General features: G+C 40.9%; 1 protein-coding gene across 2 annotated transcripts; it reads left to right on the forward strand.

The window, feature by feature from the left end:
• Positions 1-26,886, forward strand: dnai1.2 (dynein, axonemal, intermediate chain 1, paralog 2). Of its 2 annotated transcripts, none has more exons than XM_050037036.1 (20): positions 1-182; positions 398-463; positions 549-647; positions 871-951; positions 1,236-1,362; positions 1,662-1,717; positions 1,879-2,034; positions 2,236-2,295; positions 2,423-2,551; positions 3,375-3,459; positions 3,584-3,701; positions 3,914-3,957; positions 4,063-4,310; positions 4,675-4,764; positions 5,052-5,139; positions 5,343-5,422; positions 9,492-9,640; positions 14,375-14,474; positions 18,750-18,935; positions 24,919-26,884. In XM_050037036.1, the coding sequence occupies exons 1-20, from the start codon at positions 150-152 to the stop codon at positions 25,018-25,020; spliced, it is 2,097 nt and encodes a 698-aa protein (XP_049892993.1). In that variant the 5' UTR covers positions 1-149; the 3' UTR covers positions 25,021-26,884. The 2 variants fall into 2 exon arrangements, with proteins under 2 accessions (XP_049892993.1, XP_049892994.1); XM_050037037.1 differs by having other exon boundaries at positions 142-182; positions 398-452; positions 24,919-26,886.
• The last annotated feature ends 445 nt before the right edge of the window (positions 26,887-27,331 follow it).

The raw sequence follows: 27,331 nt of genomic DNA on the forward strand, positions 1-27,331 counted from the left end.
CAGGTAGCTGCACGAGAGTCCTTTGTAGAGAGAGAGTTTAAGAGTTTTTCAGCTAACTTATCAAAGGTTTCTTTTTTTACTTTGTGTCGTTTGACAAAGCTAAATCGTTAAGTTTTTGTTCAAGTCGTTAAACCGGATTTTTTTTCGCAATGCCACTGCCCAGCACAGTTTCTATGAGAAAGGTAATGTTAAATGATTTTGTTAAGCCAGCGATAACGTTAACAAACCTAATGCTAGCTAACTAGCTAGCAAAGTGACAATGCTACGCCACAGCAACTGAATAGAGTAAAAGCAGTACAGTTAATGTTAAGTAGGCTCTTGTTTTAAGTAAGCTGTTTATTTTATGTGTTAGTCATTAAGGTAATGTTACCTCTAATTTGTATTCGTTTCCACACAGGGCTCCACTGTTCAGAAGGTAACTTTACCTGGTGCCAAGTCAACTAAAGCTTCAAGTAAGAAAAAGGTGGGTGCACTTCCAACACACAAGCGTGTCACAAAGTTTAACAGTTTAACCACGACATAAATCTGTGTTGTATGTACTGTTACAGGATGAGGAAGAGGGTGTGGATACGGCTGATGGATGGGAGGAGTGGTCTCATGGGAAAGCACTTATTAAACCTCCAGATCAACTGGAGCTCACTGAGGCTGTAAGAGACCTTCATTGCTGAAGTGGTAGACAGCCACATTGCTTGTGTTGGGGGAACTGGCGAAGACCTTGCTGCTATTGCTTAATTCTTTTTTCCCCCATCTAGAATAGTTCATCAACATCGTTTGGTCATTATTTTTGCAGTAAATACCTTCGCCAAATTAGTCACACATGTGTAACCTGTGCTGTTATGCACTCTGCTGTATCTGTAATGATTTCACCAGGAGCTGAAAGAGGAAATAACAAGGATCCTGACTGCAAACAACCCACACGCCCCTCAAAATATTGTCCGCTACAGCTTCAAGGTAACCAAGTTATATGGGGGCTTATTGCTTATATCACTCACTGTAGATGCATCACTGCAATATTGAAGCCACCTCATCCTGAGGATTATTTCATTAGAAAGGCAGACGTTCTTGCTCTCCTCTCAGCTAGTCACACTTAAAAGACAGCTATTCCCAATCAGTGTTCCTTTGCTATGCAAGTAGTTCATTAACATAGATTTTCATCTTGCGTAACCGCAATTATACAAAACTAACAGGTTTCTCTGCTCGCTGTTCCTCACATAATTGCTTATTATGTTTTCCAGGAACGTTCCTACAAGCCTACAAGTGTTGTGGATCAGATGGCCGTTCACTTTGTGTTGGAGGGCAGCCTCCTGCATCAAGACTCTGATGAGGCTCGTAGACTGAGGGCCAAAGAGGGTCTCTCTGAGGGTAGTTACTGAAACAGGCTGCAATAATCCTCTGTGTTTACAGTTCTCAGTAACACTTGGTTAGAAATTCAAGGCTAATAAACTATTCTCTTCGATGAAAACAGCTCACAGTGTTGCATAGTGTGTTTTTGTAGCATGTAGTTTGTGTTTTCCTCTCTGGTGTAGTGTGTACTAAGCACCACAAGGTGTCACTTTCAACGTGCCATAAAATTGAAGAGCTGCTCAGAGTTTATATGTAAAATGAGTGATGTGTTCATTTAACACAGTCAAATTATGATTTAATATTTCTAATGTGTCCAGAGACTACAACTGTCGATACTGGAGCAGAGCCTAATGAGGAAAAACCAGAAACCCCGGTAAAAATATGTTTTGTTGAACTAAAATCAGAGCACTGGTTTGTGTTGGACAGCATATTCCATTTTGAACAATGCTTTGGATCTGTTTTTTTTTTTTTCCACAAGGTCAATAAGTCAAGCGAGTAACTTGAGCAACACTTTTCTCTGTTGGTTGTCCACAGGCAACACCTGTAGAGGATGGAGGGGAAGTGGAGGAAGCTGGAGAAGAGGACAGACCAGACAGTGTTGTCTCCAAAACTGACAGGAAGGAGCCAAAAGCTACAAACCAGTTCAACTTCAGTGAAAGGGCCTCCCAGACCCTCAATAATCCACTGAGGGTAGGAAGGAGAAGGAGCATCTGATGTCTTATTTAAACAAACATTTTTTACATAGTAGTTGATATATATTCTAACATTTAAAAAGGGAAAGTTTAAATATTGGAGAGTGTGAAAAACATAATATTGATGTGTGTGTATAATAAAATATTCATAGCCTAGTGCCTCGAGAGTTTCACTGGAGTCATTTTTATTTTCCTGTAGGAAAGAAGCTGCCAGACCGAACCTCCTCCACGCAGCGTCTTCTCTGCCACCGCTAATCAGGTACTGGATCCCCTGACTTGTTTAAAAGAGATGTTTGGGCCGGGCTTGTTTTCACCCTGCTGAGCATAAGTGAATATACAGTATGTGCTCACATGGGCTGACTGTAATAACTCAATTCTCTTTGCAGTGGGAAATCTATGATGCGTATGTGGAGGAGCTGCAGAAACAAGAAAAAAATAAGGAGAAGCAGAAAGCTGTGGCGTCAAAGAAAGAGAATGACAAAAGCAAGAAGAAGATGATGCTGACGGAGACCCAGGTAAGTGGAGCACTCACCAACTTTGCTGCTTAAACTTAACATGTATCAGGGGCCCCAAGTAGCTCTGTAGTGCAAAGACACTGTCCTTGGTGCAGCGGGCTGCATGTCCGATTCCAGCCCACTATCCTTTGATGCATGTCATCCCTTCTCCCTCCCCCTTCATACATAGTCATTTATATCTGATATACATGTTGTTCCCATACATACCATACAAACATTGCCTTACAATACATTGTTAATGGCTTTCAGAACATAGTATCCCATCATCAATGCTAACAATAACTACCCAGGTCTCATGATAACACTCTGCCATCATACTAATGTTCTCATATTGGTCTAGGACAGGGGTGTCTATTTTTTTTTTGAATTGGGGCCAGCAAAAGAGGATTCAACTTTCCACTGCTCCTGAAAGTAGCGGCCCTCACTGTTGACTTTACACTTCTTTGCTGTGGCCATGTCTATTACCTAGCAGGAAATGTCTGCTGTTAGGTAACCATTCGATTGCTAGTTAACTATCTGTTTATGAAAAGACATTAGTTTCGTCTGCTTAGTTTCTACATGGTGCATGGCTACAAAGTGTATGATAGTCCTGCCATCATGAGGTGATGTTACTTGATTAACCAGTATTGTGTTGTGGCTCACTTAGTATATTTTGAACAACAAGCCGTGGGTTGTTTAAAGTCGGTTTGTGTGCCACAATTGGCCCCTGGGCCACACTTTGTGACATGCCTGTTCTAGGATCATTTAATAAGGTAGAGTAGCAGTGTTTAACGTATGTTTTTGCAGTGTTGCCATCCAAAATTTTGCCATGTTTCTGTCACAGAATGACGACATCACCAAAGTGGGAAAGGCGTCCAAGATCTTTGAGCGAATGGTCAATCAGAATACTTTTGATGACATAGCACAAGGTATGTTCTACTAAATATGTCAAGGGACATAATAATAAACTGTAATCTCATTAGATTCTCCATTTGCCTAACACTCTCCTCTCCTTTCCTCTCTTCTCCCTGCCCCCATTTCATGCCCTTTTAGATTTCAAATACTTTGAGGATGCTTCTGATGAGTTCAGGGACCAGGAGGGCACCCTCCTCCCTTTGTGGAAGTTTCAATATGACAAAGCCAAACGACTGTCTGTCACTGCCCTCTGCTGGTCGGTTTGCTCATCAACTCTGCTAACAGTCCCTTATGATAATGATGATTATTATTCTGGGGTGAAAAATATAGCTGCAGCTGCCACACTAGTGGCACTATAGTGTGTTAAAGATCATGTCACTGTCCTCAAATATCAGTGTTTGTATTTCATTGTGTATCGCTTCTGCTATTCGAGAAGGGATGACTGATTGATGCATCTGTGTTGAACAGGAATAAGAAATATCAGGACCTGTTTGCTGTGGGAATGGGATCATGTAAGTACACAGGATCAAAATGAGGATTCATTAGTGAGTATTTGATATTTGGCGTGACCTTTTTGTGACCTTCCATCACTTCCCCTCCATCCCTCTCCTGGCCAGACGACTTCAGTAAGCAGGGGCGTGGCATGCTCGTCTACTACTCGCTGAAGAACTCTGCCTTCCCAGAGTACATCTACCCCACCGATTCTGGCGTCATGTGCCTCGACATCCATGAGCAGCATTCCTACCTGGTAGCGGTAGGCTTCTATGATGGCTGTGTGGCTGTCTACAACTTGAAGGAGGAGGGACTGGAGCCTGTGTATAAAAGTACAGCTAAAACCGGCAAGCACACGGACCCCGTCTGGCAGGTGAGAGGAGGGGACAAGGTGGAGGTGATGGGAGTTCAGGATGTCTATTTAGTTGCAGTCATTCCACCCTTGAACTTTTACTTTGACTCCATTTGTGTGTTTACTTGAAAGTTTTGCCTTTGAGAGCAATCCCGAACCAGTTAGTTAGGATTGAAAGTGGAGTAATAAACTCTGACACTGAGCATGCAGCAATGCTGAGCTATAATACTCTAACCTAACGGAGAATTTAATGTGTTGGAGAATAAAGGAAATGTCACATAAAGGTGTCATCTTTGTCAAATAATATTACGATCATGCACATAAACCTTTTCACTCATATAACAACCAGACATTTTCTTCAGTTTTCGATTATTTTTTTATTCAGGTGCGCTGGCAGAAGGATGACATGGACAATAACCACAATTTCTATTCTGTATCATCTGATGGCCGAGTTGTGTCCTGGACACTCATCAAGGTTAGCCAAGCAGTTTTATTCATTTACAAATATTCTCTCTGTAACTTGAACACCTACATGGTGTTTTTAGAGATATTTACCTCTCTTCTCTCGTGTTATCTCACTAATATTCAAATATAAAGATAATTATGAGATGTTTATTACATGTTTTTGTGTGCACTCTGGATAAGTGTGCCAGTGTGTTTGTTCACATTTGCAATTGTTTGTTTTCAGAAGCACGTGTTTATAATTTGCATGTGTACACAGTATATTTATCACTGCATCACAGTGTGTTTGTGTGCTTGCAGAATGAGCTGGTCTTTACAGACATTATCAGACTGTCACTAAATGGGGCCATCTCTGAGGGGCCAGAAGGTGCACAGCAGCTTGGCACTGGTGAGATCTCCATTACTCGTTATGTTATCTTGTGCATGTATAAAAGAATGTACACAATTACAAAACGGTTTTTTGAACTGCTGTTACTCATGAACTTTAAATATTACCTGATATCAGATCAGATTTGAATCAGTCTGGTGCATTAGGCCGGTTTCTGTAACAGTGCATGTCTGATTTGAGTGCTTGATTCCTCTTGTCCACAGCCTGCGGTACATCGTTTGACTTCCACAAACAGATCGACTTTCTCTTCCTAGTTGGCACAGAGGAGGGGAAAATACACAAGGTATGTATCTAGGATTTTAACTTAATATGTTATTGGCTGGATGACAAAGGTCACTTCTGAAATTACATTAAACATCTCGTTGATGTGACTCATTTATATCAGTAAGGGGACTTAGGGAATAACAGCATAACTTGAGATACAATAACAGTAATGTACTTTACACTGGCTGCAGTAATGACGATGATAGACACATCTATAATACACAGTAGCACACATTACGGGACAATCAACTATAGTAATACATTACAGTACAATAGGTGCAGAACTGATGAAAACATAACCCTATAAAATTATAAAGTTGTTTTTAAAATATGTAAATTTATATGGCACTAAATTATTTACTTAATTTACATACTTTAAAGAACCATTCATACTGAATTGTTTTCATTCACTGTAGGAATACTATTATGTCAGACTGATTTTTGAACACACGTAGCTATGAATATATAGTAGAGACTTGTAACTTGCTTGAGATAATCCCATATTGAGACAGGTATGCTGCAAGTCCATGCTATGACCTGCGTACACAGTGTGTTTATTTTGAAAATGCACTATTTTAGCTGATAATGTGCATTAAATGAATCAATTTTTCAGTCAATTGAGCACAGGTGTCTCACTTCAACAGGCGGCCCCCTTATTCCCTCTAATTGAATCTTTAGAGTCATTATTATAGTTATTTGGTAATATTCCCCGATGGGTATGTTGATTATGGTTTAATGTTTTAGTTTGTTCTGGTTGACAGTCACATAAAAGTTGCTTTAAAACAGAGTCAGTGTCAAATAAACAGAAATACTTGATGTCAGTTTATCAATTATGCATTACAAGAGTGTTGCCACCCAGAGTGCATATGAATGACCACAAGGAGACAAAGGAGCCAGACCAAAGACAGACAAAACATGTCTGGAATTTTTAACATTTTGCCAGTTACCAGTACAAAGTAAAATATGCCAAAATTTGGGCCAACATTCTTATGGACCTATTACTAGTCCCTGCACAGGGTGTTGTTACGCCCCTGGGAGAGTCTGCTCACCCCATGACCACGACCACTATGGCCCATACCTACCGACCACTGCCACCCATCTTACCTGCTCAAATCCCCCCACCCAGTAACCTTGCATCCTGAGGACCAATTTAAGGGTGAGGAAACTAGTTAAACAGGGTCACTAATAAATATACAGTACTGGGTCCTTAGACAGACAACAGTCATCTCTAGCCCTGACTTACTGTACCTTTAGCTGCTTTAAAATCCTCTCACCAAGCAAAGAGCAGATACTTTGCGGATTGACTCGGCATTATACAGTATCTATATTGTATCTACTTGGGCAAAAGTATCATTGACGGCCTGACTGGCTTAATGACAACTTCATGTGAACAGCAACTAGTTAGCAACCCTAAAAACTTTTCCTGAGTTATGTCCCTTGACCTGTCTTTTCAAAGAAAAGAACATCATTTCAATATTTAATATACTGCCAAAGTCACACTCTTTTGCCAGTTTTGGTCACAAGGCGCTGTACAAAGTTAGTTGGTTGATACTTCTGATAATTCATTAAAAAATCTGCTGATGTTGTGCAGCAAAGCCTTATCCCTCAAATGCGTTTTGCTTCTGCACCACCCCTAAATGACATTAGGATCATCTTGGGGCTTCACACTGTCTCCCAGTATCTGCCCCTGAAAAACTGAAGCTCATTTTGCTTGTGGTGCACTTACTGATATCGTGCTGTGCTTGCACTCCAGAGGGTGCACAGCCTAGAAAGCATCCATTAATTGTGTGTGTGTGTGTGTGTGTGTGTGTGTGTGTGTGTGTGTGTGTGTGTGTGTAGTTGTCCATGCACGTGCACTTGTGTGTGTCCATGTGGCCCGTTGGGAGCCCCTCAGGCTTGACATTAAGCGTTTAATGAGTCTCCTTAAGCAGAGGCTCTCTCTGTCCACATCAGACAGTTGGTAGTTTTTGGCTGGCCTCCCACTCACTCTATGCTTTCCTTCCTCGGGTTCTTGTTACTGTCGTCAGAAAGACACTCATAAAAGTCTCATTCATTTGCAGTTAGCGTGCCCTCATTCTATTGATTTAATAATACAAAATTGTTAAAACAGCTCACAGACTAATGTACACAAAATTGAAATTGGCTGATGTTTATAAAAACTACACTCAGTGCTTGAAGGATGACTGTCTCACATGATCATAAAGAGAATACAGCGTTCAGCAGTGAGACGGTAAGAGTTAAAGGTTCTGTATCTGACATTGAGAACACTAATATAGTGGCAAACCACTATTTGCTATGTAAAGATACAGTGGAATAATGACATCCTGACCAGAAAATAAAGTGAGGCTCCCTCTGTTTGTGTTGTAACCTGAGCTTCTCTGTTGTGAGTCCCTGTGTGTGTATGTGTGTCCTGGTGTCTAGCTAATCACTGCTGCTCTGCGCTTCACTCATACAATGGTTACCGCCGATATCAGGATAGCATGTTGCATCCCAATCACCCACCCACCACTCAACACCATTAGCTCTGTCAGCACTGTTGCTGTTTTTAGCATTGTGTGCTGTTAGCATCATTAACGGGTAGCCTCCACATCCATGTTGGGAACAGTGTCAAGACAACCTCTGAATCTGGCTCTGAATTCATAGATATGCTCTGAATGAAGCTCCTTTAAGGTTAATTCCTGACTGCTGTAAATGTAGCACATGAATTATTTCATTTAAAAAGATAAAATAACCATGTTTAATGTGGTGCACCTTTGTACAAACAGTAATTAGTACAAGACATTCATTAGTTCTGTTCACTTGTTTTGTTATGTTGTCAGTAAAAACACAATCACTGTCTCTTCTCCTGTCAGACAAGAATCATCGTGAATCCCTTAGGAAAAATGCCTGATTATCTTAACCTTTGGACTTAACTGTAATCAGACACTTTTTAATCATTTTGATTGCATTTTGGCATCTTTATGCCATGCAGCATGATTATGGTGAGGTGTATGTTGTGTGTATAGGGACACACACACCTCGGCTCCACTCCTGTGAAATCATTAAACTTACCTCACCCTTCCTGCAGACATATGCGCAGACACACACCCAGTATGTGTGATGAAATATGTTCTGTCTGTCACCTCAAGGTTCAGTGGCACAAAAACCCCCAGGGGAGGACAGATAAAGAATCTTTCACCTAGCTGCAGGTCAACAATCAAACTGTCAGCGTTTGGAAGTGCAACAGCTGTCCCCACGAGCTGTCTAGCAGTTTCATCCTGGCCTGTCCAGTTTATTTATCCCTGCAATCTAACTCTGTTGCTGTTTTGGTGCTTTTGCTAACCCTAGTCTGTCAGTTGCAAACAAACTGTGAAAATGTATAGGGCAATTTAATATTGAACCACGGAGGATTAAATTACTCTCTTTGGGTTAAAACTGTCAAGTAGATTAGACTCCTAGCCTCGCTTCAATCAATGATTCGGCAAGACTTTTCCTTCAGCTGTCAGTAGAAAATTACCTTAGAAAACAAAATTAGTTCACAAATTCAACTCAAGGGGTGTCCGTATCATTTTTCATGTTTTATGTGTTTACTACTCATGAAGACAATTGTGACAATTGTTCTGTGGCACTGTGGAGGGAGAGTGATGTCTAGTTAGATGTCGTTTTTCTCCGATTTTGGCACAACATTTTTACCAATTATACTATATAAACACAAACCACAGTAACAGTTGGGATTACAGTCAAGATTTGATTAAGCTGAGCAGGACTGGCGTTACCACGGCAACTTAGATTAAATTTAATACTAGACTGTTGAGTTATCACTTAGTATTTTAGGTAGCAACTTGAGGGAACAAGTAGAAAAGCCTAGAAATACACAAACAATTGCTGTATCTGTATTACCCTTTGATATATAGCATGGTAAAAGCACATCATTCCACTTAGACATTTCAACAATCCTCCAATACAGTGGTTATAGTACCAGGTGCCACCAGCAGATAGTCAAGGGCTTCAGTCACTGAAAACTATGTTAAATAGTACAATATTAGGAAAAACTTTGTCTTCACACCATCACCTTTTATCCAAATCAAGACTTTGCCTCTATTCACTAGTGCTCCAAGACATACTCAAGCCAGTTCCTGGAGACCTACAGTGCCCACAGCATGGCAGTGGATGCAGTAAAGTGGAACCACTTCCACCCAAAGGTTTTTATCTCCTGCAGTTCAGACTGGACTGTCAAGATCTGGGACCATACCATCAAGTAAGACGACTGATAAAGAGAAAGAGTGAATAATTACAGCTTCTGTAGATGTGACATCTCTCTGCACATTGTATATTGTATCACAGATATAAGAATTATTCTATTTTGTAGGGCTGCCCCCGACTAAGTCGTCATATAGGGCCATTAGTCAACTAGTCGCCTACGATACTTACAATATTAATTTAATTATTAAAGTACATATTTTGGGTGGGGCAACACAATGGTTTTGGTTCAAGGTGTGAGAAAGAATAGTATCAGTAACATTGTTAACACTGTGCTACATTACAGAGAAATACAAAACCGTACTAATGAACCTTCATTAATATAGGCCTATATTTTATCTACAAGTGCACGTCACACACTGAGCGAGCCGCCTGTTAAGCAGTAATGATTGTGCTAAGTGGCTAATGGGCATGTAGCTACTTCCATGTTTCAGATGGTACGTCATGTTTGTAGTCGACGAATGAAGATGATCTTACATACATATCACCTTGGATTCGTCCTTCACCTTCTCAGAATGATCCCACACTTTGGATTTCCTGCCAGACATGTTATTAACTAGCCTGTGTAATAACCACAGGAACCAGCTCTGTAAATCAGGGGCTGTACACATGCCGTGTCTTTAACCACCTGGAAAACACGAGGTGGGGCGCTGATCTTGTGCCTTTTTTGTGCCAGCTTTTAAGAGCGCGGTGACAGGTTGCGTCTGAGGTTGCTTTTTTTAAATTTTTTTTATGAGGTTTAGCTCCTAATAGAGTTTCATGTTTGTTCTTTTGTTGTTGTTTTTTCTGCGACTTAGCGACCAATGAAAGCTTGCCGACTAATGACCTTTCTGGTCGACTAAGGTTTGGTGGACCATTAGGGGGCAGCCCTACTATTTTGTATATGTTTTATCTAGTTTTTAGTAGAAGTTTAATTATGTCATTTCCATTCCTGTGTAGTTTTTAAGTTCTGTGGTTTCATTTCATATATCAAGAAATACAAACACAGTGTCAATGACAAACATTTTGCAGGACATGTTGGTATAATTTGTAGGGGTGTAAATCACCAGCTTCATCACGATACGATATTATATCGATTTGTTTGGATGACGATACAGTGTTTGCCGATATCACAAAGTCTGTCACGATACGATTTTGATTCGATTCGATTCCGGAGCCTGCGATCGATATGACGCGATATCATATGCCCATCTAACACAATCATTTACATCAACTCACAAAAACAACTAGAATATGATTTGACCATTTTATTTCTGAGCTCTGTTTGTTGTTTGAGTGGAGGCGCACTTGCCCAGAAATGGTGACACAGACGTGCTATGTGAATTTCAAAATAAATGTGTATCTTTAAGATGATGATATGAATCGATGTTTTCATTTTGCATCGATATAATCGGATCGTTAATCAATGAATCGATGTATCGATGTGGATCGATGTATCGTTACACCCCTAATAATTTGTGGCATTGAGCATGAGCATGAGCATGAGCATGAGCGTGGCATGGCGTGGTCCTGGTAATATTGAGTAACAGCACTCGCCCACCATTGCAGCGATTAGGGTTATATCTTTGACACTTAACTGGGTGGCCCATCAATGTCAACTGGCAGTATTGGCTGGTGGGAAGCTGTTGAGGGACATGTACTTGTCGCTGCATTAGTGACTCCTACTGGTTGGCAAGGATACATTTGAAGAGGAGGGTGACACCTCCGGGGAAAAGAAATACTCAGTGTCACAGACTCTCTGTGAAACTCTTCAGTGTTGGGTGAAAGAAGGAGCTCCTGTCTCCGTATGTGTTGTACTTGACACATGGCTGGCTGTGTAGTCCGTAAGCCGACAGTGTAGTTTAAGCAGTGACAAAAGCTACAGTGCATGAGGAATTGGTCGTGTCAAATTGGGAGCAAAAGGAGAAGAAATGTGAAAGAATTACATTGGGGAAAAAATAGTCAATTAGCTATTGTTAATTTCATTGTTAATTTCAGATTTTATTCATTTTAATAGACTGTTCATGAATATATAATTTATGTTTCAGTTTCAGCATAATTCAAGTAAAAGTACCTGACTGGAAGGAGATGGAAGATAAATTTGTCATTTATCTCTCATGGGAATGAAATGCTGCGGTTAGTTGCAGAACGCAACTGCAATTTTAAGCTGTATTTATATTTTCATGGTTAGCAACATTATTAATGTGCTGTGTTGAAATGTTCAATGAAGAAAGGATGAGATAATCATCATTCCTGTAATCCTTCCATAATATTACAGTATATTTGTCTTTATTACCTTTTTATACTCATTATGGGTCCAGCATAATTTTCCTTGCTTATCTGACTAACCCACAGTGCCTCCCACTTCTTGTCAGCACACGCAGTTTGACTGAATAATGATAGTAATCATCCTCCCATTTTGAAAGACAGGGTTTTCAAGGATGATCCATAACTTCCCATCGCTACAGGACATATTGTTTCCAGGAGAGGGTCTGACTGGATCAAACAAGTTTTCACAAACTTTACCACACTGTTCAGACGTGTGTCAGAGCTTAACAGTGAAAAGTGCTACTTTTGTTTGGTGGTTGAGGTAAATACATAATGTAAAACTGTCATATGGCATTCCTAAATGACCCAAAGTAGTAATAGAGATTTCCTTTAAGTCTCTTAATTAGACAAAAGGTTGGCTTGATAAACTCACCTCAGCCTGGAGATAAACTAGGACATCATTTATGAATCCCAGCAGCTCTGACTCTTGGGTTTACAGTTTGTGCAGTGTCATTTTCCTGTAAAAAGCCTTCTCTTGAAATACTCCGGGACAGATTTATGAGCCTTTTGCGCCTAATATCAGACATTTTCTACACCTACCAGAGTGCATGTTATATATCAAACAGGCAGAGCAGCACAGAAGCACAGTTTGTCATCTGAGGCGTTTCTTGCACAAAATCAATAATGGAGGCTGGGACAAATAATGGGATGAGTATTAAGTGTGGTTGATTGTGCATTCTGGTTTGTTCACTAAGGTTCATACAATTTTTGACCATTGGTTTTGCATAGAAAATACTATTCGTGTGTATACTGTGTTTAAAGGGATATCATGCAAAAAGTTGTGTATTGTTTGTAAACCCAACATTCAAGCTTGGCACCTCCTCCTTACACTGCTTGTACAAACACTGCAAGCTACTATTGTCAGAGTGTTACATTTGTTGTAATGGAAAAGCCGATACTTTAGCAAGCTAACTAAACTGTCCAACAGAAATACAGCCAACTCTGTGTCGCTTTTAATCCCCATCCGCTCCTTCAGAGCTCGCCAGCAGAAGTAAAAGTGAAAGCCAATCCCAGATTCGCTCTAGTTTTGGAATGAGCTTTGTCCGCTTGGTTATTTTGCGTCGCTATATTTGCGTTTCCTCTGTGTTGTGTCCATGACTTTTATAGCTTCCTCTTAGTTTTGTGCTGCTGCTATCTGGTTGCTACATTTTTATAAAGGCCAGATGTCACTTGTGTGCTGTTATTGGCCGGGGGCTGCATGCCCCTGCCCAGAGGTTGCAGCCCCATAAAACTCCCCACCGCAGCAAAATAAGAAGAAAAGGAGAGTAGTCTCTGCAGAGACATCACCACACGCCTCTAGTGGGTCATAAGTGATGATTGAGAGGGAATACTTTTTTATGAGTCCATACATTGTTCCTCAGGAACATCCTGCATAGTATACCTTTAAGGAATGGTGTTCTGTAGAAATGTCAGTGACAGCAGTTAGAATGTAAATACACCTCAGAAAAGTATTTCAGCGGCGCTATAAGAAAATTGCCCCAAAAGAATAAATAACATATAAATGTACGTCATAAATAAACACAATATGTCCACTTCAACCAAAGATGGGATACAGATTTGAGGCTGTGTGTGTGTGACCGTCTTTGACATTCACTGAGCTGCCGAAGCACTATTTTGAATGCATTCCTGATAGCACATTTCAACATTGCTATATTTTGATTTATTTTTCTGAGCTTGCTGATGGCAGACATATTCCACCACTGAATAGGGCCTTTTGAGACCTGCTTCACTTGCAGAATGTGCCTAGAAGGCCATCTCAGGTGTTGGATGTGTAATTAGTTTCTGCCTTAGTAAATCAAACACAAATTACCGACAGACTGCTGGTGCAAATTGCTTTCATTTATGCACCAAACTCTGTCCTTCTGTGTTACCAAAGTTGCACCCTATTGAAATTGTAAGTTTTGCTTACACTGTCTCTCTCTCTCTCACTGTCACACACACTCCTCAGTATTTGAAGAGGACTTGTGTGTGCCTTGTTTCTTTTTATATTTCATTTCTTCCCCCTGGTTCCAGTGGTGTTTCACAAGTTAATAAGGTAAGGAAACAGTGTGCAGGACCCTTCTGTTTCATCTCCACACGTGTTCTCTGCCAGGCTCTGCTGAGGCATCAGTGTCTGGACAGATTGTGACTGATTACCGTGGATGACAGTCTGAAGAGGGTTTTGCACCACTGGAAACGTGTTAGAAGAAATCACGGATGTGCCATTGCCTTGACCGCAGAAATAAAGTGTACAGTTTACATTTGTGAGCAGAAAGTCTCATGATTTCTCTCTGACTCTGCTGAAAACACCAATTCAAGATGATAAGTACCAGTTTTTGTTTAATTTGGTTGACACTGGATTTCAAAGGCACACATCCTTTCATGCAGGATAATGAAAAGTTACAGATTTCCTGTCTGAACATGAATGTCTTTGTGTGTTTTTCAGCACTCCCATGTTCACCTTCGATCTGAATGCAGCTGTTGGTGATGTTGCGTGGTCTCCATACTCCTCCACTGTATTCGCTGCTGTCACAACAGATGGAACAGTAAGTGTCTATCTGAACATTTTGCAGCCCAGAGCTTGTCTTAGAAGTGTAGCAGTTCATGGTTTGTTTGGGGTTTTTTTGCCTGTTTTGGCCTTCAGAATAATCTGATTCAAGCCACAGTGCATGATTATTCTTAGATTTATTAAGAATCTCACATCATTGATTTCATTCATGTCACATTCATATTTAAAGAGAGCTGATTTTGCACAGTCTACACACCAAAAGACACATTACTAATACTGAATGGCTGCAGGTGATAAACGCTGACTGTACATTACAACCAGTCTCACACCTTCATGAGAGCTTATAGGATGTTTTGTCTGAAGGCTGTGATTATCACCGCCACACATCTGCTGTGTACCACAGATAACATGAGCTTGACACTTACCTGACAGAACACGTGAAATCACAAACAGCTGCAACATCTACCACCTGCCACCCACCTCATTATCCTCGTAATATAGTTATAGACTCAGCTGACTAAACCCGTGCTATGTTCATAAGGCTAAGCCCCAGATTAATGCACAATCGCCTCAGGCAATTGAGTTTGTTCAAACACAGTTTCTTGTGACAAAGGCAGCTTCCCGCCTTGCCAGTGGTTATTGATTCCAGCCAAAAGTAATTTCAGCGGATGCCGTGTTGCTTATCTCCACATATTTTCTTAGTATGGCTGCAAGCTGTCCCCATCTGTTTGCCTTCGCACCAGTCTGCACCATGCTATAAAAGTCCAGAGTGTTGTGTCTGACACATTTCCTGTCCAGTGTGCCAAGTGAAGTCGAGTGAGAGTGACAAAGAGGAAATGAGAGCTGAGCAATTTGAGAGACACCTTATGTGATAGTGTGTGTGTGTGTGTGTTCAGTCTTCCTCTCCAATGCCAGGATTCAGTCACCACAGACACAACACGTACTGTAGAATTCCCACAATTATGCAAATTATTTCACAACCAAACATCAGTCTTAATAAGATCTGAAAGAGAGGAAACATCAGATTTGTTAACTAATTAACAGCCATAACCAAATGTCCCTGTCATAGTACACAAGTTGCACATAAATAACAGTGGTAATGCACACAGCTGATTTTTAAACCCAGAATAAAACCAACAGTTTGTTTAATTGTAAACATCCTCTACAGAAAAAAAATCTAATTAAATGACTTTGCTAGAAAGCGTATTACATCTCAGTCCTGTATTGTAATTTATTCCCTGAAACTAGATCAAAAGCAGTTTTCAGCAGCTATTAAAAAACTCATTAAAAGCTCATCAGTTGGCATACATTTTACAAGCACAATATCCTCTCCTTTCTAAGCAGCAGGAAGGACAAGAATATTAAACTGGCGTCGATCAAGGTCAGTGTGCCTGCCCCATTTTTCCTCAGCATGCTACTCAAAACTGAACTATCAATTCAGTCTGATTTTAAGAATGTGCTTGGGCGGGGCGTCGGTTGCTTAGTGGTAGAGCAGGCGCCCCATGTACAAGGCTGTTGCCGCAGCAGCCCGGGTTCAACTCCAGCCTGTGGCCCTTTGCTGCATGTCACTTCCTCTCTCTCTCTCTCTCTCTCTCTCTCTCTCCCCCTTCACACTCACCTGTCCCATCAATTAAAGGCACAAAAATGCCTGAAAAAATATCTTTGAAAAAAAAAAGAATGTGCTTGGGCAAAAATAGCTCAGACTTTGCTGACATGAGCTAGTGATTATATATAGGCATACTAGTATTTACTCAAATGTCATATTTTAAGATAGTGTAAGTGTCATCTGTAAAGTGACAGGGCTGTGCAGAATTAACTGCATCCACTAAATAACTGTTATACATTCAGTCCAAGCCGATGCTAAACTCGCCATTTGGTTGCCATCACATTTTGAAGATTGACAGAATATTGTCAGAATTCCCACATTCACCAGTGCGGTCACGGTGCGTGATGTTAATCGGCGTAATCTTCCCCAGGATAGCAGATTTTTTGCAGTACAATTTTTCCGTTTTCTGTGACAAGTGTCTGGTGGAGCTTGAGTGACTCAGCCTGAGCTGTGCGCCCCTTGACGTGTATTCTCTGTTGATGAAATCCTGGCCTGCTGCTGCTGCTGCCACACTGCAAAATGTCAGACACAATGGCGTACGTGTTTGTGTGTGTGCCTGCATACGTGCGTGTGTACATGTGTTCATAAGGATAATGACTTGCCTGGCAAGCTGAGGTGCAAGAATGACACTGAGTTGTGCAGTGCAAACAAATATCTCTTCGTTCTCTCTGTCCTTGCCTCTCCATCTGAGCTGACTGTTGAGGAAATAAAGTGTCAGGATGAAATAATGAGAGGACCAGGCTTATCCTCCAGTGATTAGTCTCCAAATCCATATTTGCTCTCTGTCCAGGTTCTCTTAACCTTTTGCACGTGGACTGCCTCATATATCAGTGGCTATACCTGTATCATTCTACATTTTTAAATCTGATACGTCAACAACATCAAACAGATGAAAATTGCCTACATAATTTAAAGGATTTGATCAAATAAAAAATCAATTAAAATACTAGAAGAGTGCTCTTAGTAGAGTGCAGGTCTCCACCAGGCAGCCGGCTGAACTAATCGCAGCCATTCTAGACAACTCTGCTCCAAAGATGTGCTGTAGCGCGTTTCAGAAGCTAATAAAAATACACAACACATCTATTTTTGACAGAGCTGCAGCGCATTGCACAGAGCAGATTGAGTTATCCTGCTATGGGCACTGTATGTGAAATATAGATACCGTGTAATTTTGAGGATGAATGTATTTTTAATGACAAAGCAGCCATGAAGCTGTGATCTGCTGTTTGTGATCCATTTGATCGATTGATCCATTCATAACTGGACTTTTAATGGTATTAAGTTTGTAGGCTACAACAGTTAAAAAAGGTCCAAAAAAGAAACCATTAACTATGAAGGCTACTTACTTACGTAGGGCAGAAGCATAAATGTCAAGGAAAAATGACCAAATCAGCAAAACTGAGCAGGTAAAATGCTCCATTTCTGAAACACTGTTGGTGTGGTGTGATACCGTGCAGCGGACGGAGCAAAGCTGGGTCACAGCCATGACAGCCAGCGTACAGCACAGCTTGATTTGTCCCCAGGTCCCTTATAGTTGAGATGACAGCAAAGATGAATCCAGTTCAAAATGAGACCGAACTTTTCTATGTATATGTATATGGCCAAAATGTGTCCAGCAACAGATGGTTAGGCTTGTTTTTAGACTAGTCGATTACTGGTAAACTTGCGACCCTTACTAGCTGGTTGAGAGTAGTGAGGAGTCAGCAGTAAGTGACGGTATAAAACAGTCAATAAAACAGGTTTTTCACTATGGTGAATCAAAACAACCACTAGAAGTTCTTGACCATGCAATCATAAATGTGCGCACAAAATATTAGGCTGATTGGTCCAGTGGTTTTAGAGTTAGCTGCGAACAGACAGATACACACATGCACACACACAGGATCCAACCCATGATCCCATCCAGGCATATGCCTGGTGGAGATAACAATATGTAATACAATATAAGTTTGATAACATACAGGCAATCATTTCAACACAGTGAAATGTATCTCTGCCCCAAGTACTTGTGTGAATTACAAATATAGTCAGTGTGTACTGCAATCAGTCATGACTAATGAGTAAAAACACTGTGGATAATGGCTGTGGTGATGGAGGTTACAGAAAGTCATACCCTGATAGAATATGATGATTGGTTGCAAGTGATGACTGCGATGTTTTGTGTGGTGCCAGTACACATAGACAGTGTGAACCCTAGCAGCCCGGGCACAGTCATCTTTCTGGTAAAAGGAGTGGGTTGTGCTTTGCAGTGGGCTCGCTTGTTGCTGACGGATTGTCTAAATGCACTTATTACTTATGCACTTCTCTGTGATCTGGTTCCTTCTGGATAGCAGTGCCCATGATTTTATTTTGGGGTTGCCAGCACAGAAATGCATACATACATACGGACAGAAGTGCACACCGGGAGCACCCTTCTGACCAGATGGTCAGGCTGCATCCCAGCAGAGGCTTGTGCTCCACCAATCTCCCTCTCACATAAAAGACAACACAAACACAAGATATGAAAAGGCAGTCTGTAGCAACAGATTTAGCCTTTACTTACTTACTGTGGAGGCAAAATCTTCACACATACATCCTCCAGCTTAAATATGTCAGTAAGATGGGTCAGTTTTACCAAATATTTATTAAACCTGGAATGTCTGACTGTAAAAAAAAAAAAAAATCATAAAAAACATATTTTTTCATTTGATTACTCATCTTTTTCAGGTTCATGTCTTTGACCTCAGCATCAACAAATATGAGGCTATCTGCCAGCAGCCAGTGGTGGCCAAAAAGAAGACCAGGCTGACTCACATTGAGTTTAATCCCATCTATCCTATCATCGTAGTGGGTGACGACCGAGGCTATGTCAGCAGCCTCAAACTCTCCCCTAACCTCCGTAAAAAACCCAAGGTAAGAATCTTATTGAGCTGCCAGAGAAAAACTTTCAGGCTGCATCCACACAAATACACTTTTGTTTCAAAATGCACAACTGTTGCTACGTTTACGCCTAGCATCAACACTGCTCTGGCGTATTTGAACCCCTAAAATGAAGACTTTTGAAAACGCTGCTGACCATGTTTTAGTTTGAGAACTTTGGGTTTTGTGGTTTAGTCTGGAAGGGCAGAAATGGAGACTTCTGAAAATGATGACACTCATGTTTTCTTCCTGATTGGGTGTTATCAGTGACAACATATCAAGCCAAAACACAATAGCATTGCCCTGGATTTTACCGGCAATGGCTAATGCTCTTGGTAATATCATAATAAGATGTCACCGTATTTGCTTTGTAACACTTCCCAGTCTGTTTTGTGCTGCCTTTACCACCTTATGCTCGTGTTACTTTCAGTAACAGTTCCATCTCATTGTCCGTCTAAGCAAAGAAATCTCCAATCTTACTTTTTGCCACTGCTGTTCTCCCCCCTTGTTATTTTCTGTAACTAAGCAACCTAGATTGACGAAGGTATGATCTGCACTCCTCTGCCTTACTCTACCTCCTATTGGCTTACCCAGATTTTCCTACCCTAACCCTAATCGGTATGACTCCGCATGCATAAACCTCAGCAACCCATCCAACAAAGGCACCTAGTACTAGCCAATCAGAGGGAGAGTAGGGTGGGTCATACCTTGATAACCACAGAGCCAACCACAGAGCACAGACCATATGTGTTAATATATGTTTAATGTCATGTAATATGTGTTTTCAGGCATGCTGGTATGAATGGAGATTATTTTTTGAAATGGTTTTAAAATGATTGTGTGTACAGTTTTCCACACTGTGGCTGTTGCTTAAATCATATTACAATCGTTTGAGCTAATTCACTCCAAAGCTACGCCCATTTCAAGTCTGCTTATAAGTGGTAAGAGAATAAACTTGCCTTTCCAAATGTAGCAGCTCTATTATTCCATGTTTATTCTCTTGCTACTTTGTCTTTATAATTAGGCGCTATTGGCAAATACAAATGGAGCTTGTCCACATTACAAATTAGGTACCAAATCTTCTGCCACTTAAAGCACTATGGAGAAGTTTGTTCTGCATTGTTACCATCACACTTGAATGGCCTATTGTGTTCTTTCACCTTACTTATCACCTCATCTGTAAATAATGTGAATGCATTTCTGCCCTTTTGCTCCACATCAATGAAAGCAGATCAGATGATTCACTCTTTGTCCTGACCTCAAGCTAATTTCACCAAGTAACAATGGAGTGAAGGCCACCGTTCTCCCCCCCTCCTCAGCTGCTCATTATCAGCATCACTAATCGCCTGTATTTCTCTCTCCCTTGCTCATTTAGGCCAGTTAACAATTAGCCACAGAGAAGTCGAGTGTTCCTTGTAATTGAATAAGCTTGTTAGGACAGATCACAAAGGAGAAGCTGAACACAAATTGTCACGTACTGGAAATTTTACTGGAAATCGATGTGATTATCGGCGGCCCAGTGGCTTAAAAAGCCGTTCACATAACCGCAACTGCCATCAAGGGTACTCATGATGAGGCAGGCATGGATCTTTTTTTTACAAGACAGACCCCAGTCTGTCTTCTTTCCATATTCCCTGTACCTCATACTGGCAATAAATACCAAGACATACTGGGTAAAATAATCTTTAAAAAAAGGGAGATAAAATAAATATTGAATTTGAAGCCAGTTGTAGCTATACAGTAAAACAAAATCCCACTTTAGTCCATTTACAATTGATGAGTCACCGAAGGCTCTGTTGCCACTCATGACAGTGCTTAATGAGCTGTGGAGTAATCACAGCGGTCCTACTAAACACAGGAGGAAACCAAATGGCACACTGAGTCACAACACTTTAATCAGGGCCCATTTAGAGTCAGCTCTGCAGCCTCTCCAGTTTTCCTTTGTGTTGCTCACATAGGTGCATGTAAGCTAGAAGAAATTCCAATGACTAGTGTAATAGTTATTTTCACAACATACTTTGCATTTTGCATGGCGTCGCGCGGGCCTGGGTGTAACACATATAAACACTTCTCATTCAACCACTCACACTTTGTATGGGTACAGCATATCAGCACATACACACGCATCCAGTGCTACCTCATTAGCGACCTCAGACTGTAGCCCTAAAGTGTACAATTGGGAAATAATTGCACAGTTCAGCACCACTGACAGCACTCAGAGCATTTTGGAGCCCAGTGTGGCAAATAAGCATCAGGCACAAACACCCACAGCAAATATTATCAGTAATATGTCTTATACAATTGGCACAGCAGCCCACAGAAACTTGCACAATAGGCATGGTGACCCATTAATATACTCAAAACACTGGCACAGTGGCCTGGCAACCCAAACTGTAACAATACAAGTGTGTTGTGCTCACCTAGTTGAAGGGCATTCAGTTAGGCTGACAAGGCAACTTCTGCAGTCCTTTACTCTCACTAAACCAGTCCACTTGACCTCTGTTGTCCTGTGGTGCCCCTTCAATATCTTTTAATTGATCGTTTTGAGCTTCCAAAGTGAGAGGTCAAGTGTTAGAACTCTGACTCTAAGTGTCAGAAATTTAAGATGTGATGTACCTTGCCAAAGTTTGCTCTAAAATGTTCTCTCTGTTGTGCTGAACCAAGTAGTTATTTCCCAGTTGTAAGCTGAGGCCTACAGTCATTAATGAGGTACTGTTGTGTCAGTCGTGCCTGCTGTACACACAGAAATGTACAGGCGTGTGGTAATGTGGAGTTATTGTGGAGGGTCTGTGGTGGTGAGAGACAAGAGTCCACTGTTACGTTTTTGCAGGCTGACATTTCAGGTTGAATCTCGTCTAATAGTGTTTCACAATTCCCATAATGCATATTAAGTACCTGAAAGTGCACATAATAGTGTTCTTTAGACACACACTCACACACATAAATGTTCATCATCTTTACATGACTACTAGCATCAAACAGCGCCTGTCTGTCTTCAACACGACACCCTGTTCTGTTCAGCTGTGTGCAGCCTGAATGTGTTCATCTCATCTGTTCTCCTTTCAGTGGCCTCATTCTTTGTTCCCACAAATCACAAGTGGCACTTTCAATATAAAAGCAGTATTATGCAAAATTTTGTGATTTATTACTATTGTCTCCCAGATTATAATGTCTTTCATAACATTTACATTTGTATCAGTGTTGAGTGCTAGAAAATGAGCAGACACGACATTCTGGGCCTTACAGCACAGGTAAGGCTTCCCACCTGTATGCATTAGTCTGGGATTTTATCGCTGCAGCAAGAAAACAAGCCAGGGGAAATAGTTTAGCAGATAAATCATATCACAGTATGACATCTTGAAAGATAATGAATTCTTGTGATTTTGATTGCTTTGGGAGTTTTATTAATTTGTTGTGCAGGTTTGTGTGCGGTCAGCCTTTCTCTCCACTGTGGAGGAAACTTTATTGAGTCGTTCATCACGGCAGAGATATTGTTACATCGCAATTTGATGCTCATTCGTTTAGGGAACACAGCTGTCTGTCTGGATCAGCCCCCTCATGTATCCATTTCAAACTTCAAAACAGCTACGCCATTATATAAATATAATTTTCCTAGCTTCAAAGGAGGAGGTCGAAAGTCAGCCCTCATTCAGCTCATTCAACTGTGTTGATGGGTCAATCATGCTTTGTCACTATGTCATACTTCCACTACACAATTAAACAACAAACTATTATGTACTAATGTTTCATGTGTGCTATTTTGGTTAGTTTGATTACAGTGATTAAATTTAATTTACCAGCGAAACGTGCACAGACAGAAATTTAATCAAGGATAGAAGTGTATTTTGTTATCAAAGCCATAACACCAACCACCATCCCCATCGTTTATTGTACTCTAGGATTTATAGCGTCCATGGAATATATTTAGTATGCATATTGCTATTTGTATTCTTCACGTTGTCATTTTTCCTGTGTGAACATTCTACACACAATTAATTATTAGAATAGACACAGCATGTCATAGCAGACATTATGGGATGGCGTAATGAGAAAAGCACAAGTGTATCTAATAACACTGATGATAACTGCATTAGCGCCTGTGTCCACATGGTGTTTTTCTTCAGCAGTGAAGCAGCAGTGGCAGGGCACTGGGGAGCGCCTCATCCCAGGGCTTTTTAAATGACGCACTGTGTGTTGGTATCTTGACATTAACGTTAGCTAGGTAGCTAATGCAATGCTACATTAACAGAGGGTTGACAACACAGGCTACAACAAGTGTACAGTGATAAAAGCTCAACACTCACGAGCAACATTCAGCGTTCGGCGGCTGATCTGCTCCCAAAAATGGCCCTTTCCATCTTTGCTGTGACAGTAGAGAGTAGCCTATATAAAGGAGTGGCAGTGACATCACCAGCGCCTTCCTGAAAAGTTTAGAGATTTTTAAGGTCTCGGAGCGGCCACACAAAAACACCATCCATGCTGCATCCATCTTCTGAAAACAGAAGATGGATGCAGCGCTTTTTTTCTAGGCGGCCACATGCAGCTAAATACGTCCTCTCTTCACTGGGAAGAACTTTAAGAAAAAACCCTAGTACTGAGAAGAAAAAAAACGCTTTGTGGACACAGGCCATTACATCCAGATGCTGTAGTTCCAGGGTCCTGGGACAGTGCACGCGAGCTCACTAGCATGACTTCCTGGGACACTTGAATGTAACAAGCCATCATTAATGTTACTGTGCTGCCCTCAAACACACTTGTTAGCTCGTGGCATTGACATGTGAAGACAACATGTACACGATATGCTTGCAGTTCAAGTGGTAAATCATGAGACTATGGCTGTTAGGCAACAGCTAATAAGAGGCCAATAATCTAGCAAGCTAGCAAGCAGGTAACAAAGTGAAGAAAATGCAAAGAGATAATAACAGAGGAACAAGATGAGGCTGTTGAGAGTATCACCATTTTCCTCAGACAAATAAAATCACAAATGAAAACTATGTGACGATAATTACATTATATTAACTTCCAATCCACCAAAAAATTAACTTCCATGGCCTCTGCCATTTCTGTAAATGTCAGCAAACACATCACAACTTGTGAACTCAGAGCTCTCAGAAAATTTCCACTTTCGAGGACAAGAATGTTGACATGAACTCTTCTTGTGAACACAGTAAACACGACCCCATTTGAAGGCAGCTGTTACACCTGTGCTTTCCTGCTGTCAGTCACAATGTCTGCTGTGGCAAAGGTTTAAGGACGCAGGGAGCATTCTTGAGCCAGTTTTTTTGGGTGTCATGGTGAGAGCAGGGCAGTCAATTCACTGTTTACACAAACTTTTCTGACGATGCTCACTTATTTTCTTGCAGTTTCAGGATAAGTTAGGCTCTTGCACCTCACTTAATCCAAAAAACAGTGTGTTATTCCTCGATTAAGATCAAGTGAAGATTCTGTATGTATGAGAAAAGCCTCTAACAATAGTAAATGAGCCCTGATAACGAGAGGCCCGTTAACAGAGGTAGAATAAACTCCTGCAGCAAAACAGAGTAAATGTGGAGCCATATTATATAGCTCTTAAGTGGCTTCACTTTTCTATACACAGGAGTATTTAATAGGTCAATAATAATAGCACACCACAAACTGGAAGATCTCTTTGAATTTGCCCTTTGTAATGGTGCCCTTCAGGCAAGAGCTCCATGACTTCAAAGACGATCTCATAACATGGTGGAAAGAAATTATTATATAATGGAGTAATATCACCACTCTGCTACTATTGACCTTACATCCATTTCAATTTCTGTCTGATTGTTTTGTGTTCTCCTCTGGTTAACTGCCTGCCCGTCGGGTTTGTGGTCCTCCCAAGTGCTTGGTAAGCATTATGTCAAGTCATTTCTGATTTGCTCTCTGTGTCTTCTATGTGTGTGTGTGTGTGTGTGCGTGTGTGTGTGTGTGTGTGTGTGTGTGTGTGTGTGTGTGTGTGTAGGGCAAGAAGGGTCAAGAGCTGCCTAAGGGTCCAGAAGTGGAAGTAGCCAAGATGGAGAAGCTCCTCAGTCTGCTGAGGGAACCAGAGCAAAGCGCAGTTTAATGTTGGCTTGCCAACACAGCAACATGGTACAATCTTTTATTCTCATTCATAAAAAAAGGAAGGAAAAAAAAAACATTCGCTCAGTGTGTGCAACAGTAAACAGCATCAACAAGACAACAGTTTGTATGTTTCTTCTGATCTTGTTTAAGCTGTTAATAAATTATTCATATTCAATTAATAATGCATTTATTTATACTGCGGTACTTGATACATATTAAACAGGCAACATTAGAATTCCATTGACTTGACTGACCTCTTCTGCAGGGATTTATTAAACCAATTCCATGTATTGTACAAGTTGATTAAGCTAAAAAGTGAAGGGGGAGAGTTACTGCAAGTGAACAGGGAGATAAATTAGCGTAATAGATTGAGCATTTCTGGACTTTATCCAGACAACTTATCTTGGCTGGCACCCATCGTCCTGGGCATCCATCCAGGGATGAGCTAGAAGCCTTTTAATATCCCATCTATGGGGAGAACTTTGCTTTGACTCATGGCGGCGTCCGTTTTTATTTTGTCTGTTTCTCCGTCCCTCTCCGTCTTAATGATCTTGTCCTTCAGTGAAGTACCACCCAGTGCTTTGATGCTCAACTGGAATCAAATGTTGCCACAGTGCTCGCTCTCTTTCCCTCTCCCTGCTACAGAGAGCATCTCTGCCCTTCACATCTTCCTGCAAACACATGCAGCACTCTCTCCCTAAAGTGTGATTCATTACTTCATCTCCACAAGTTCAGTTAGAGAGGGACGCCCAGTCACCTCATTTCTACAGACAATGCGTAACAAATGATTGTGGCCATGGGTAGTAATGAGAATACAGCTGCAAGAGTTACCTCATTACTGCGGTAATAGGAAGCATACTGCGGCTTTGTATGATTTGTTTATGTTGCATTGTTGTAGATTGTTGTGGCTGCCAGTATCACGTTTGGGCGGGGTGGAGGAGTATTCTAGTGGGTAGAAAAAGCAAATCAGAGGTCAGTTTCAGGGCAATAACTGCAGTGTTTGTAGAGTAAAATGCCACCTTTGTGTACTTTTACTCTCATGTGTCATCAATATGTAATATTCAGTGAGCTTCAGGAGCTACTTGATGATGTGTTGTAAGTTGCTTCTGTCTGTATCCACTGTCTCTTGTATTGTGAACATTAACTTCAGTTATTTTACTAAAAAGACTTAACAGAGGGGGAACTTCTTTCTTTTGTGGTTTACTCTTAAGAGACAGACAGAGAGATGCCTTTTACTCATGATATGTTTCATGTCTGCATTGCATTCTGGTCTACTGAGGCTATTGTCAGTGGAGGAATCAGTGTGTCTGTATCTTTTACTTAACATTGGCAAAGGTTTCAGGATAGTTTCTTCAGAGATGCTATGTGTTGTATAGAATATTTATGTGATTACAGCATATTCTAAATTATTCTGATTGCTAAAGGTTTTTGTTTTTTTTGTAGAAAAACAAGCTCATCCCAGCATAAAGTGTATGTATTGCTTTCAGCCTGTTCCTCTCAGGCTACATCCACATTAACACATTTTCATTGTAAAACGCTGCGTTGTAAAATGCTACCTTTATACCCAGCGTACACACTAGTCTGGCATTTTGGAACCACTTAAACTGGAACTTTTGAAATCGCTGTGCTGCCCCCATTTTAGTTTGAAAACTCTCAGGGTTGGGTTTTGCAAACAATGACACATATACCCATATTTGCTGTCAGTCATGACGCGCCAAGCCAAAACATTATAGCGAGATCTACATACCTTATGTGGTTTCATTGTTCTTGTGTATATACTCCTTTCCCATTGCCATGGCGTCCTTCAATGATGGATAATGTTCCTTGTACTGCGCTAATATGTCGCTGTATTTGCTTTACAACGACTCCCTATCTGTTTTCTACCGTCTTGACCACCTTATACTCATGTCTTACTCTCAATAACAATTCCACCTCATCGCCCCTTCAAGCAAAAACATTTCTGGTCTTACTTTTCGGCATCCTCATAGTATTTTCTGCGACTAAGCAACCAACCACAGAGTCGATAATCTGCTTCCTGTGTACATCAGCACACGCTTGCCCAGTGTGCATGAAAGGTCATGTTATATACGCTCTCAGGCATGTTAGTATGGACAGAGATGAATTCTAATATGTGTACAGAGATTGTTTTTTGTTTGTATACACCGTTTCAAAATGAAAACGTATTAGTGTGGATGTGGCCTCAGTTTCCCTGCATCAGCTCCATGGTTGTGGTGGTGGGGGCAATGCTGCAGTTTACCTTCCTGTCGATCACAGTGTATTTTTGGTACTACCACTGGGGTGCTCCAGAGTTG

Source organism: Epinephelus moara, chromosome 24 (genome assembly GCF_006386435.1).
Source record: "Epinephelus moara isolate mb chromosome 24, YSFRI_EMoa_1.0, whole genome shotgun sequence".
Taxonomy (NCBI): Eukaryota; Metazoa; Chordata; class Actinopteri; order Perciformes; family Serranidae; genus Epinephelus; species Epinephelus moara.

What these genes read in the sequence shown, in the direction of transcription:
- dnai1.2 (XM_050037036.1), top strand. Translation starts at nt 150, where the DNA reads ATGCCACTGCCCAGCACAGTTTCTATGAGAAAG. An exon ending in GCACAGTTTCTATGAGAAAG is followed by an intron (nt 183 to 397) that starts GTAATGTTAAAT and finishes GTTTCCACACAG; the next exon opens with GGCTCCACTGTTCAGAAGGT. An exon ending in ATCTGGGACCATACCATCAA is followed by an intron (nt 9,641 to 14,374) that starts GTAAGACGACTG and finishes TGTGTTTTTCAG; the next exon opens with CACTCCCATGTTCACCTTCG.